Source organism: Lissotriton helveticus, chromosome 3_2, assembly GCF_964261635.1.
Source record: "Lissotriton helveticus chromosome 3_2, aLisHel1.1, whole genome shotgun sequence".
In the NCBI taxonomy this organism is placed as follows: Eukaryota; Metazoa; Chordata; class Amphibia; order Caudata; family Salamandridae; genus Lissotriton; species Lissotriton helveticus.
In genome coordinates this window covers 153,172,685-153,187,052 of record NC_136062.1, presented here as the reverse complement: position 1 = coordinate 153,187,052, position 14,368 = coordinate 153,172,685, and the positions used below count along the sequence as shown (strand labels likewise).

The 14,368-nt window shown below is 45.7% G+C and overlaps 1 protein-coding gene across 1 annotated transcript in view; it reads right to left on the bottom strand.

Annotated features, from left to right (window-relative positions):
• KTI12 (KTI12 chromatin associated homolog) overlaps window positions 1-14,368 on the bottom strand; it is a 568,623-nt gene that overhangs the window by 399,290 nt on the left and 154,965 nt on the right. The window contains exon 3 of the mRNA XM_078684944.1: window positions 1,381-1,433. Coding sequence (XP_078541070.1) covers window positions 1,381-1,433 — 53 coding nt within the window. The remainder of the gene's footprint in view (window positions 1-1,380; window positions 1,434-14,368) is intronic.

Genomic DNA, 14,368 nt, shown 5'->3' with positions numbered 1-14,368 from the left:
AATGCCCCATGACTTTCCTAACTGCTCCAAATCAAAAATTATCACCTATTAAATATAATAAGGGAACCCAATGTTATCCTATAGGAGAGGTAGGCCTCACAGTAGTGAAAATACAATTTAGGATTTTTTCAATACCAGAAAGTGTAAAAGTTAAAAGCACATGTCCAACTTGTTAAATGCATTGCATCCTGACTAATGGGTTGTTTAGTGCCAACCACAGGGGTGATGTATCTGTATGAGAAAGGAGGTTTAGGCCTGGCAAGAGGTTTATTTTGCCAGGTTGAATGGCAGTTTAAAACTGCATACAGGCTGCAATGGAAGACCTGGGGCATGTTTTGAATCCTATTTAAGTGGGTGGCACTGTCAGTGCTGCAGGACTGCCAGCAGCATTTCATTTACAGGCCCTGGGTACCTCTAATACCACTTTACTAGGGACTTACAAGTAAATTAAATGTGCCAATCAGGTGTAAGCCAATGTCACCATGTTTAAAGGAAAAAACTTACAACAGTTTTTGACACTGGTTAGCAGTGGTAAAGTGCACAGAGTCCTAAAAGCCAACAAAAACAGGTTCCGAAAACAGGAGGGTGAAAGCAAAAGGTTTGATGGTGACCCTGCAGATAGGGCCAAGTCTAACAGTTATGTATCTGATGACAAGAACACATGGCCGCATTTGAGCTAGCCGAATGGACAGGGAGATTTCACAAGTACAAATCCACTAACTACTGATTTACTTAACCCACCAGAATTAAAATGTTAACTAAACATGTCTTGTCGGACTATGTTCTTTGCTTAACAGAGCTACACCACTGTTCCTTGATTGCTATGTCACATTGTAGAGATGTGCTTCCACAACAGCTTGCCTTAAAATCTGCAGGAGGCATCTCTTACTCAAAATTGGCAATCTCCCACTTCTTTCACTTTAAGTTTATGCACGGACACAGTGACAAAACACTGGCAACATAACACACTCTTCAATCCAAGGCACTCCCTCAGACTAGCATGGCGCCTGTTTACAGAGTACATCAGTAGATTGTCAGAGCTATATAAATGCAAAAGCAATTTAACAAAACAGCACAGGAAGATAAGGTGATAGTAGAGGAGTGCCGCCACTCATGTGTGATGCAACCACACTCCCCAACCCAGTCTTATGGCCCAAAGAAAGCTCACACATGCTATGCTACTTCTAAGCTCATCTCCTGCCTGATTTTTTAATTCTGTGTTAGCCTGGCCAAACCTACAAGGCATCCATTATAATATGCCATACTTTGCTTCTTTGTGCTGGGCTCGTTATACTCTTAAATGGCAATGATTTAGAAAGACTACAATAAATCCAAAATTGTAACAATTCAAAAACGTCTCAGAGAATGGCAAAGTAATACCTTTTATGTAGTTAAGGGAGTCCAGGATCACCACATCCTCCTTGTTCAGCTTCCTGTAAGAAGAAGAAAGCTTAATTTCACGCATTTGGCTGCTGTATTAAAAGCACTATCAGAGGAAGCATTCAAAGAGGGAACATTTTCATAAAGTACAGTTAAGAAAACGAGACGCTTTCCTGATGCATGATTTTTAAAGGAAACTGTTCCATAGTTTCCATTACGATAATGGGTGACAATGCTTTCTTCTGTTTAGTCTGAGCTTCAAGGACTATTGAGGAATTCAGTCTAAATGTCTGAATTAGATTATTTTTCCACCTTTAAATTAAGATCGCATTTTCTTTTTTGTTGGGACAAGGATAAGCCATTTTAAAATCAGGGGGAGAGGGTCTCCAAGAATATAAAACAACTCTTTTTCTAACCTAAGCTAAAACCTAAGAAAAGAGAAAAAATACCTTCACATCAGCTAACCCTTTCTGCTAGGGTGGACGAAGAACCAAAGAAGAATTATGTTCTGAAATGTTCATTATGTTAAAGGAATTACCTGGCAGAAAGGTACAACTTATCTAGAAGCAAAAAACATATCAAGAACATATTGCCAACCAGTAGAATTCACTTGTTTCGCTCTGCCACGAAGAACAAAGAACAAAAAAAGAAAAAGAACAGGTCTGAGTACATAATCTAATAGTGTAGTATTGTTGGAGATATATAAATTGACCCAGAAAAGTACAGTTAATACCTGCTCACACAGTAATCACCGAAGCGCCCACCTATTTCCAACATAGTCATTTCGAATTTAGTATAAGCAAGTGAGTCAGAATTCAGTTTTTACTGCATTTATATTTTTCTCCATCATTAAAAAAGAGCAGTATGAATTTTGACACTTGCTTTTCCATGTACATACTGATATAGTGATGTTGCTTCTGAAACAAACGGTCTAGGATGTGTAGAAATGTATTTCGTTGAACGTGTGTTAATTAGGTCTCCGATTAGACATAAATGCTAACTTATCTAAGATGGAAGTCACCTCTGTCACTAAGTCAGTCAAAAGAACTTTATTCAGTCATTACGACCATCAAAGTGCAAAAGGTACAAAGTAGTGGAATCACCAACACATGCAATGCCTTATTATATTCTACAAACAGTTAACTTACCGTTAAAAAGATAGCATCTTCATAGAAGAGATTAGAATTGGGATGTAGGGTGGGAATATATCAATTAAAAGACTCACACTTGTTTGAGCCCTATGAATTTACATAAACGTGCGGAAACATATGCTATAAAAAATACATTATTAAAATCATACGACTAATATAATATAAGCACAATGTCCATGTCCCAGCTGAGTGGCTCCATCAATTAAAACAGCTAGGCTTACCGGCGATTAATTGGTAGAAACCTTCATGCAAATAAAATACGACCTGAACAAAACTATACTCAGGAGAATACTCTCACGAATGGAACCTCTCAAAGAGGTAAAAGAGAAAAAAGTGCTAGTGCATATAGTGCAGGGGTACCATATTATATACATATCAAAAGACACTGCAGACACAGCTTACGGTATTAGTCCCTTGGTGCCATTAAAAGAACAAGCATTTGCAATGCAATAGGTCTCGTATTTACGAGAGTTTGAGCTATTGACATTGCAAATAATGCCTTTTATTTTTGTTTTGTTTTTAAAAACATAAATAAAATGGCACTGTTATTTACACTGCCAATAGCTGAAACTCGTGTAATAGCGAGACCCATTGCATTGCAAATGCTTGTTCTTTACAGTGCCTGCCATCCACGCAGAAATGGATGGCGACAGAAAGACCTGGGGAATCTGCCTGCCGGTGACTCAAGACCAAAGACTATGTCAGATTTTCCTGACAAGCAATAAGTAGACCCCTCGGTGCTATGCCAAGTGAATATTTCCCCTGACAAATCACACATCATAATCTGACAAACTCCTCCCAGATTACACCAGGCTCTGAAACAACTGCACAGGATCCCAGGGGAACAGAGGATTATATTGAAAGTACTGTGCACTTCAACGTCATTTGGGAGAAATGGGTAAGCATTCCCCCATAAAGGCCCTTCGACAACACCCCCAGCCGGAGCCTTGAGCAGCACTGTTTAGTCGGTCCATAGGGCACAGGTCAAAACAGAGAAACAGCCCGGAGACCCTATGCACACTTCTTGAAGTTCCTTGCACTCCCGCCTGAGGGTCTGCCCAGCTTCGAGTCCTTCCAAAGTGCACTGATGTCAGTTTATATGCAGAGGTCTCTGAGCCACAATCTGGCCTCACAGGGACTGAGTCCACTCCGAGGTGGGAGGGGCTTGTGCCCACCCACATGCCCTCTGTCCTCACAATGGACAGCATTGTATGATAACCGGCAATGGATGTTTGGTCTAATTACTGATATGCCGACACCTGCCCTCTGAGAATTAATATGAGGCAGATTCATCACTGCAAAGTGGCCTTCAGGACACATGTTCAGTGCATATCGTAGTGTATTGCAGCATTTATACAGCGCAACCAGGTGCCTAAGTGATTGGCACGAAAGAATTAAAACAAATAAATAAGGAGGGTAGAGAAAAGCCGGGATCCAGTCATAGGTATGTGTAACATGCAGGTTTCAGAAAGACAAACATTTTTAGGAAGTCTACAATAAACAAGCCAGCCTCGTAAAATCACCGCAGAGCGCACGGTTGTAAAAACAAGCTCGCGAGCAAAAGACGCCGTGCGCACATGAACTGAAAGCTAAGAGGAGACTAAATGCGCCTGCACATCGGCTGTCCGTGCGAGCACATGGTTTGTCTTTTTAGAAAAGTGAAAACTTGCACCGGGTTTTGTGCATAATTCAAATTATCAACTAGACGTTAAACAATTGTATAATCTGTACCACACAATGACATGAAATGTAATTTCACTTTCTTTTTTATTACATTATTTCTTTTTTGTTTTTTCTAGAATTCATTCTTTTTTCCTCTATAAGTATCAAATGAATACATTTGTATACAATTATTGTGTTACACATATATAAGATACAAAAACCAACATGACAAATTTCCTTAAAATTACAATGCAGTAGTCCATGATTGTATACAGAACCAAAATTCCATTCAACGCGTTTCGGCGTATGCCTTCCTCAGGAATTCTGCATATTTCTCATGAGCGTTAACTATGAAATGAGAAATTGTATCAATTAGTTTATAAATTCTACAACTATCAACGTCTAACAGATTACATGAATTTTCCTATTCAATTTATCTATGTATTTACTTTTTACTTAAAGGACAACCTACCCCACTAGGGTGACTGGATAGGCACCACCATATACCGTTACCACCCAATCCCCCATACATTGATATACATAAGTTACAGTGCATATCATTTTTTTTTTAAAAACACATAACTATACATTGTATTTATTTGCTATACATTATTAACACAGAAATAAATTAATCCTATCTACAAAAAATATACATCTATACATTTTCTACAATCAATTCTCAGTTACTATTTTACTTTTGCCCATCGGCCAACATGGCTATAGCATATGCTCTAAGTTGATTTATGATTACATACATTCTGGACAGCTTGTATATGATCATTATCTAGAACTTGTGTATAAAACGGCAATTCGGCAATTGCCTATGGTCCTGTAATCCAAAGCTATCAAAAAGGCATAGTATAAACTTCATGTTTATATGTCCCATGTTTAAGTTACAGTGGAATTCTTAGGCTATGATTATTCCAGTAATAGTATGATGTCATTCCTATAGAAAAACTGTCATTGTCTACAATGCTTCTATTCCTATTATGTCTCTCCCAATCCATTCTTCCTATATGGAATACTGCCTCCCTCCTCGATAAGCAGTCTAGCTATTTTTCATGATATTCGCACTGATGTACCTGTATATGATTCTGAGTATGCGAATCCGGGCGTAGACTGTATGACAAAACGCAAGATGACTTCAGTGAAAGGCAAAAGGATTTGTTTATAGGGCCCTCTAGTAAGAAGAGAAAATTTGCATAATGTATACTGGGGAACAAACTACTGTAGCTACAAAGGTTGATTTAGCAGTTATTTCTATATTACTAATTCTATAATACGTACCCAGAAGTTAATGCCATAGCCTTGATTCTCTAGTGCAAGATTTGTCAGATGTCTTCTATTATCTTTATTCTCAATGATTTTCGTTATTTTCTACATTGAGAGAGATAAATCATTATACATGAGGGGTGCATTCTATTCGTTAAAATTATCCTTGCCTTACCTACTAAGTTAATAAGTTAATCGTAATACCTGGAGTTTGCGTTTGACCCACTTCAGCCTTCCTGACTTGTGTTTTTATTTTGCGCCTTCTTCAGGTTGTTTCTGGCCTTGCATCTGCCCTGCTGAATATATTAGACACAAGCGATTACCGTGTCTATATTACATAATGCTGAGGCATGAGCTGATTAACGAATTTATATTATATGACTACACTCTCTGTGGCACCTCCCCCCCAGACTAGAAATCCCATACAATTACTATACATGAAATCTGGTCAGCTAGTATCTGTGCCGGTACCCCATTGTGACTCTAGAATGATTACCGATCCTCGTAAACCCAGCCTGATTAACACATAATTATTAGTAGTTACTCCATAACCCATTTATAATAACTCCTCACGTTAATATTACTGCCTCCGAGTCTGACCGCGACTTACTTGATATATTCACTGAAACGGCATGACGGCTCCCTTGCGTGTGGCCTCCTCAGATATTGTGCATAAACTAATTCTTTTTAACGGCCCACGGTTTCGCGCCAAACATGTCTAAATATCGCGATGACTGCTACCCTTGTGTACTCGGATGATCTCCACTTGTAGGTTTTGTCTAAAGGTTCCGCCAATTTGAAAGGGAGTACTTTCATTTATTTTATCACGAGGAAAATCAGCAACACTCCATTTATGACGATTTTATTCCTATTTATTTAGGTACGTTTTTTCAATTTTATTCTTACTTGTGTTTTATTATTAATTCATATGCCGAATTTATGATTTAGCTATGAACTACGTGCATAATTTTGACTAGGTAATAGAAAGACTTCTCCTGTCAACTTAAAAGATGTGAGCATTTGACATAAATAGATGGACCTTATGGAAGCTACATAATTACAGCGCTTGTAAACCACTCAACTTTGGAAATATAAATAGAACTCACAAATTATATTCAGATGCGCCTACATTATTGCTTGATCCCATGGAATTTCCATATTTAAACCACTCACAGCCGTGCCCAAAACAAAAATCCAATAAACCTCTCGCATTTTTCTTACTTTCTCTGAGTCTACCCCTGCTTTCTGATGTATCCTTTCCAGGATATCCAATGCTATGCCATGTTGGCCGATGGGCAAAAGTAAAATAGTAACTGAGAATTGATTGTAGAAAATGTATAGATGTATATTTTTTGTAGATAGGATTACTTTAATGTATAGCAAATAGATACAATGTATAGTTATGTGGTTTAAAAAAAAATGATATGCACTGTAACTTATGTATAGCAATGTATGGGGGATTGGGTGGTAACGGTATATGGTGGTGCCTAACCAGTCACCCTAGTGGGGTAGGTTGTCCTTTAAGTAAAAAGTAAATACATAGATAAATTGAATAGGAAAATTCATGTAATCTGTTAGACGTTGATAGTTGTAGAACTTATAAACTAATTGATACAATTTCTCATTTCATAGTTAACGCTCATGAGAAATATACAGAATTCCTGAGGAAGGCATACGCCGAAACGCGTTGAATGGAATTTTGGTTCTGTATACAATCATGGACTACTGCATTGTAATTTTAAAGAAATTTATGTCATGTTGGTTTTTGTATCTTATATATGTGTAACACAATAATTGCATACAAAATTATTCATTTGATACTTATAGAGGAAAAAAGAATGAATTCTAGAAAAACCAAAAAATAAATAATGCAATAAAAAAGAAAGCTAAATTACATTTCATGTCGTGTGGTACAGATTATACAATTGTTTAACGTCTAGTTGATAATTTGAATTATGCACAAAACCCAGTGCAAGTTTACACTTTTCTAAAAAGTTGTTTCCTTACCAGGATTTATCCTGTTAGGTAGGGGCCCCTTTCTTCTACACTACGCACATGGTTTGTCTCCCTTCGCTATCAAAAGCCACAACAATAGAGCCTCGCCAAGGCGAAACAGCCCATGATCTGCGTTCGCTAGGCGAGACCTAAAAACGGTGGCTCAGGTAAAAAGTAAAAGAATACACTGAGAGAGAGATTGGCAACATTGCCTTAGTACAAACAGCCCATAAAATGTAATGCTTGTAATTCTTGTGCATAATCATAATAACATAGTTACAAGTTCATATTCTATTGGTATATGAGGCTCTGGCTATGACTATAACTGAATGGGGACAGGTGTCTAGATAATAAACCGCAGAAAGCAGTTTCGCTGAACTTCAATCCGAGCCTCCTAATAAGCCACATATCCCCCAGAAATGGTGTCTGTTTTCAAAATACGTAACTCCTCTTGGTGGCATTAAGTACCCATCTGCCTACAGACGGGTGCTAACCATTTAAGCCTCGCGATTTTATACAGTGGACATGCAAAGAGAACGTGTTTAAGCGTCTCATGGACCCCTGGGCAGGGGGGGCGTGGTAAGCACGCAATGGAGACAGGCGTCTCTGGGTAGAGCTCTGGCCTGAGCTCCCCTTCTACAGGACATTTCTCAGTTTCTTTGAATCATTGCCAGCTGTAAACCTAGGCGCCGAGTCACTCGGCTACGGGCTGCCGCCCTGCCGAGTTTGGTGCTGTTTGGAAGCTACCGACCGCACTGCGGTCCCCCGAGGCGACGCAGCCGCGCGCCGGACGGCTGGACCGGCAGGAGAGTCTGGGCGAGGCCGGGGCTTGAGTCTGTGGTCTGTGGGCTGGGCCCGGCGGCACGGCCTGGAGAGCGGCCTGGAGAGCTGCGTGATCGCGGCTGCCCTGGGGCGCTGAGCACGGCCGCGACGCTCGCTGCGGCGGCCCATGAGCACACGGGCATTGATCCTCTCGCCTGGCTGTCATCCGCCCCGGACATCTTCAAATACCGGAACACTTGTGCACCGGGGCGGGGTGCTCGCCCGACGCTGCAGGCGGTGGTGACGCCGCCGGCATATGCATCTGCGTGAGGCCGGGGATTTGACCAGCCGACTGGGCCCAGGGGCCAGGCCCGAAAGGTGAGGCGCACAATACTCCAGTCTAGACACACTGCAAAACATAGGTGCGGCTGCGGCTGTGGCCCGGGGCTGTGATGGGCCTGGACGTTGTGCCGGATCGTCCCCCCGCCCCGGCAATCCAATACTCCACTAGGGCTGGGCCCCTGCGCAAGACGCTAACCTGGGACACGCGCCACCGGCCGCCGCGGAGCAGAGCCGCCGGTCGGTGCGGATTGCAGCGGGGGAAAGATGTGATGCTGTCGGAGTGGGTTTTCAGCAGGACAATCATCGACGGAACGCCCCGTGGCCCCCCTGAGACGCAGATTTTGGTCCGCTGACAGGGCGTGGGCCTCCCCAGCTGGAGCTCACTGTCTGGAACCGAGTGACCCCCCGACCGCCTCTGGACAACAGCGTTTTGAGCCCCCATTCCTGATCCTTAGCTGGCTGGAGCTGTGCAGTCGAGAAGGAGACACGGCCGCCGACTCAGGAGCAGCACATCTCCTTATACTTTCCCTGCGCCCACGCACCTTTCCATTAGCTCCACAGGCTACTGGAAACTGTTGTTGCGGGTGCAAGCTTCATGCCCACTGCGCTGCTCATGTCTGGGGGTACTAGGGCACGGACTGGCACTGGAGGATCGCAATTAAGGGGGAAGATGGAAAAGTCCACGAAACCTGCAGATGCCGACCAGATGGCAGCCAAGCTCGACACCATGCTGGCTGCCATGGAAAGGTTGGAGGAATCGGTCCAACTCACTCGCACCTCTCTGGAGACCAAAATAGACAGCGTCGCAATTGACCTTACTCACCTGCGAGCTGACCATAAAAAACTGGCGGATCGCACCATGACTTTGGAGGGCACCATGTCGGAGCTTGAGCCCCGGGTCACCCAGACTGATAAACAGGTGCAGGACCTCCTTAACAGGGTCGAATTCTTAGAGGACCGCGCAGAGGATGCGGCAGCACGGGCGCGAAGAAATAACGTGAGAATCGTGGGTGTGCCGGAGCGGTGGGAAGGGAAGGTACCTGCGGCGCACATGGAGGACTGGCTGAAGACCCTATTACCCGAGGGTGCGCTATCGCCACATTTTGCTGTAGAACGGGCACACCGCGTGCCGACGAGGCCGCTTCCCACGGGGTCTAACCCTAGATCGCTACTCCTTCGAATTTTGAATTATCGAGACCGCGATTCCATCTCGCGCGAAACACGGCAACTTCAAGCTGTCCGAATTGACAATACCAAGATAATGTTCTTCCCTGATTACACGGTCCAAGTCCAGCGCCAGACATTCCTTCTTTGTCGTGAAACAACGCCTGCGTCTGCTTGACTTCAAATAATCCCGCTTATTCCCCGCCAGGCTGAGAGTGGTGGCGCAGGACAAAACACATTTCTTCACCAGCCCGGAAGAGGCTGAGGCATGGCTGGACAGCGGAACGGACACGGCAAGTATCGGGACATTCCGGTTCATGGTGCGCCCGGGGGCCTCGGCGGCGTCGTAGGAACAGGTCGTCACCGGCCAACAGGACACGGGCAGCGGCGGGCACCAGCCCACCTGCGGAACTTGTACGCCATGAGAAACAAGACACCCTCCTCATGGTGGCGGAACTCATTTGCACTCCAACCGCAGACACAGCTCCAGATGCTAGCCCCCGGGAACTGCCCAGTGATGACAAAACTATCTATGGGTTGCCTGACTCCCAGATCTCTATGGATCAGCCAAATGTCACACGACAAACAGCAGACCTGCTTCACTGACTGGATGTCACAGCCCTTTTGAACTAAGTTCCTGGTCTGTGATACTCTGGTAGCTTTACATTTCTGGATCCCTACTGAGTGCTGACACTGGTGCTACCCAGGGCGTGGCCGCCTTCTGGGCGCTTGGCTGCTCGCCGCGGGACGCAGTGAGTACTGACCTTTGGCGTTTGGCCTTTTAGAGGGCCATTGAGCTGGTGAAAGCTTGCCGATGCTCCTGCCTGCTGGGTCCCGGCTGCTGTTGCCTTGGTTTGATGGGAACAATGAGAATTAGTTAGCCTACTTGATGGCGACCAGGCTTGGGTGTGAAATATATGGCAGGCCATGTACTCCTTTTTTAACTGGAACGTTTCACATCTTATGCTGCATGGGAAGGGTGATGCTTCCTTTCCTTACCCGCTCGTAATGATAACTTAACCGTGCCGAGTGCACAGCGACCCCCTTGGATCTAAATGTTAACTATCTCATTAGAGAGTTTGGACGGTGGCATGTTCGGCAGCCGACCTTTGGCATTATTCATGTGTATTGTTTTTTTATGGCTTATTACATTATTAGGGCCACCATTTTTTTATTCCTTTATATTTGTATTGCAAGCAATCACGGATGTGTCCCTGGTGATTTACTATGGGGGTGCTTGGGTGGCGCGGACGTTGCAATCTACTGTGGGATTGTGGCGGGGAGCGGGCAGGGGGGTTACTTGCAATGTTAAAATGTCAGCGATAAAGCTATGTACATGGAATGTACAAGGTATGCATAGACATCACGCAGGTACCAGATTTACTCCTACCTTAAGCGTCATCATATCCATATCGCACTCCTACAGGAGTCACATCTGAACGATGCGGAGACACACACACTGCACCGCAGATGGCGAGGGCAACTCTATGCCACGGGATACTCGTCCTATGCCCGTGGAGCGCTGATATGGGCGAAGCCGGGGACCCCTTTAACAGTTACACACTCCCGCATAGACCCGGAGGGTAGATTTGTGATAGTGCATGGCAGGCTAGATGGGCACCCGGTGGTTTTGACTTCATTGTATGCCCCTAACACAGACCAGAATGGTTTCTTCGCACAGTTATCTGTTGATCTGTCACCTTGGCACAGGATCCCCTGGGTGTTGGGAGGGGATTATAATTGTATCTTTGACATTGCATTAGATCGTTCTTTTCCACCCCTGCCTAGCGCACCTGTACAAGGTGCCATGAGAGCCCTTGTGAACTGGGCCTTACAATGGGACTTGCATGATGCCTGGCGGAACCGCAATCCCACCACCAAGATGTATTCCTACTATTCGGGAGCGCATGCATTGCATGTACGGCTTGATCGGTATATGTTGTCAAGTGATTTACTCCCTCATGTTACTGACTCTTATTACATGGGCCGCACTCACTCCGCTCACAATCTGCACATGCTGGAGTTGGCATGGGGACAACCACACCCACCCATACCCACCTGGAGACTACAACCAGACCTGCTCTTTGACGCCCCTTTTCGGAACTCCCTATATGCACAAACAGCACATTATTTTGATGAGAACACAGGCACTGCATCCACCCCCCAAATAGAGTGGGACGCTTTTAAAGTGGTTATCAGGGGCCACTGTCTGGGCACACAAGCTAGCATGCGGAAAGAATTGGAGGAAGACCTGACACGGATCGAGGCAGACCTGCTTCAAAGAGAACAAGAGGCGAGGGAGGGTCAGGGGAGCGGGTGCAGGAGGCTCGCGCGGATCATGCACGCTTGCTGGACAGGCTGTGTCACCTCAATTACGCGGCCCATTTGGCGCGCACATACCACTTGGGTGACAAACCCAGAAAATTGCTGGCCTGGCTGATTAGACAGGAAGACCCTGCGACGCCTGTGGCAGCGATACATACCAGCCGCGATGAGGTGGTATACACACAAAGCGAGATTCACGCGGCTTTCGTTGCTCACTACCGCACGTTGTATTGCTCTCGGCTACAAGCCCCCCTTGCTGATATTACTGCGCATCTCTCCGCCATAGCCCTGTCAGAATTGGAAGACGCCCACCGCAATGACTTGGAAGCCCCGCTTACGCCCGATGAGCTGCGCATAGCCATCATTGCTCTCTCCAACAGCAAGTCCCCAGGCCCAGATGGGCTGCCCGCAGAGTTCTTTAAAGCCTACTCTGACATATTGATTCCCGAACTGCTACGGATGTACACGGCGGCTGTTGAGGACTCTTCCCTTCCCCCTATGCTAAATGAGGCTAATCTCGTCTCCCTCCCAAAACCGGGCAGAGACAGCACGTGCCTGGGCTCGTATCGACCGCTAGCCCTCTTAAATACTGACTACAAGATATTGGCTTCCACACTAGCCCAGCGGCTAGCCCCCTTAGTACCCACCCTGGTACATAGCGACCAAAATGGCTTTGTGCCCACACTGAGCACTTCGCATAATATACGGCGGCTGTTCAGAGTGCAGAACTATGCCACACGACAATGGCCTCGGTCAGGGTGCTTGGTGCTGGACCTTGAAAAAGCATTCGATTCAGTAGAGTGGCCTTATCTCATGGCAGTGTTGCAGAAGTATGCTCTTGGAGACTACTATATTGACACGGTAAGCTTATTGTACCAGAAACCCACAGTGCGAGTCCGCACCGGCAGACTGCTGTCCGACGTTATCAGGGTCAAAAGGGGCACTAGACAGGGATGTCCACTGTCCCCACTACTTTTTTCGTTGGCAATGGAACCTCTCGCGGCACTATTGAGACCTCAGGGCACGGAGTGGGGGATACCCTTAGCGGACGGTATCCATGCGGTCTCTTTATATGCAGACGATCTACTCCTGTATGTTAAAGACCTGACCTGCCTACCAATGGCATTGTCAGACACTTTTCGCACTTTTGAGGCCATGTCGGGACTCAGGGTTAACTGGACCAAATCTGGAGTGTACTCTTTCAGTCCAGATATGCAAGAATGTGAGGTTAGCATTGACAATGTACGACTTACCTGGTACCCCACCACGTTCCAATACCTCGGCATCCGCATTTACAGACCCTGACTGACGTATTGGAGGGCAACCTAGTAAGACCTATTTCCTCCTTACAGGCGCAAATGTCTTTTTGGAAGACCCTCCCCCTCAACGTACCCAGCCGGGTGACGCTGACAAAAATGATAATTTTACCAAGGCTGCTATATTATTACTCTAATATCCCAGTGTATGCCCCGGCCCGGATTTTTCGAGAGCTGGAAACTCTGATCAGGAGCCTTATCTGGAACACTGGTAGACCCCGAGTAGCACTGACAAAACTCTATGCGCCCACAGACGCTGAGGGTCTCGCAGTTCCCAATCCAGAACTTTATTACCTAGCGGCACAGCTGCAGTGGGTGGCCGGATGGTTGAGTGGGAAGAACCTGTGCGATACAGCCACAGACACTACAATGTTGACTCACACACAGATATACACATTGTTCCACCCCTTGACCAAAATGTCCTGCCCGGTGCAGTTACACCTGGCTGTGGCCCAGAAATGCTATGTACGCAGCCTGAAACTCACTCGCGCAGTGAAGCCCTACGCCCCGATACTCCCACTGCTGGGTACTCCCCGGGACGGCGGGGTGGTGACGGAGGCTGTATTAGAACGATGGACACAAGCTGGAGTGGACACGGTGGCAGATTTGTACACAGACGGTACCCTGATTCCTTTCAGAACGCTAGCTGCGGACACCGGCCTCCCAGCTGGGCAGTTTCTGCAACATGCATCCCTAATACACACGTTCGTGCGGGCTTGGGGCGACATTTCCGAGGAGCTGCCGACGCATCTTCTGGTGCAGTACTTGCACGTCATGGCGAATGGATCCCATGTGATCCACTGGCTAGCGCAGGCTCTCTTGACACACACAGTTCACCCTCCGGCAGCTGCGAGATAAGTGGGCAGCAGATAGGGGAAGGGAGTGGACAGATAACTAATGGACAATGATACTGGCAGGCCCCATCAACATTCCACGCAACTCCCGCTTCAAACTCATCCAGTTTTACATATTGCATCGGGCATATTTGTCGCCAGATAA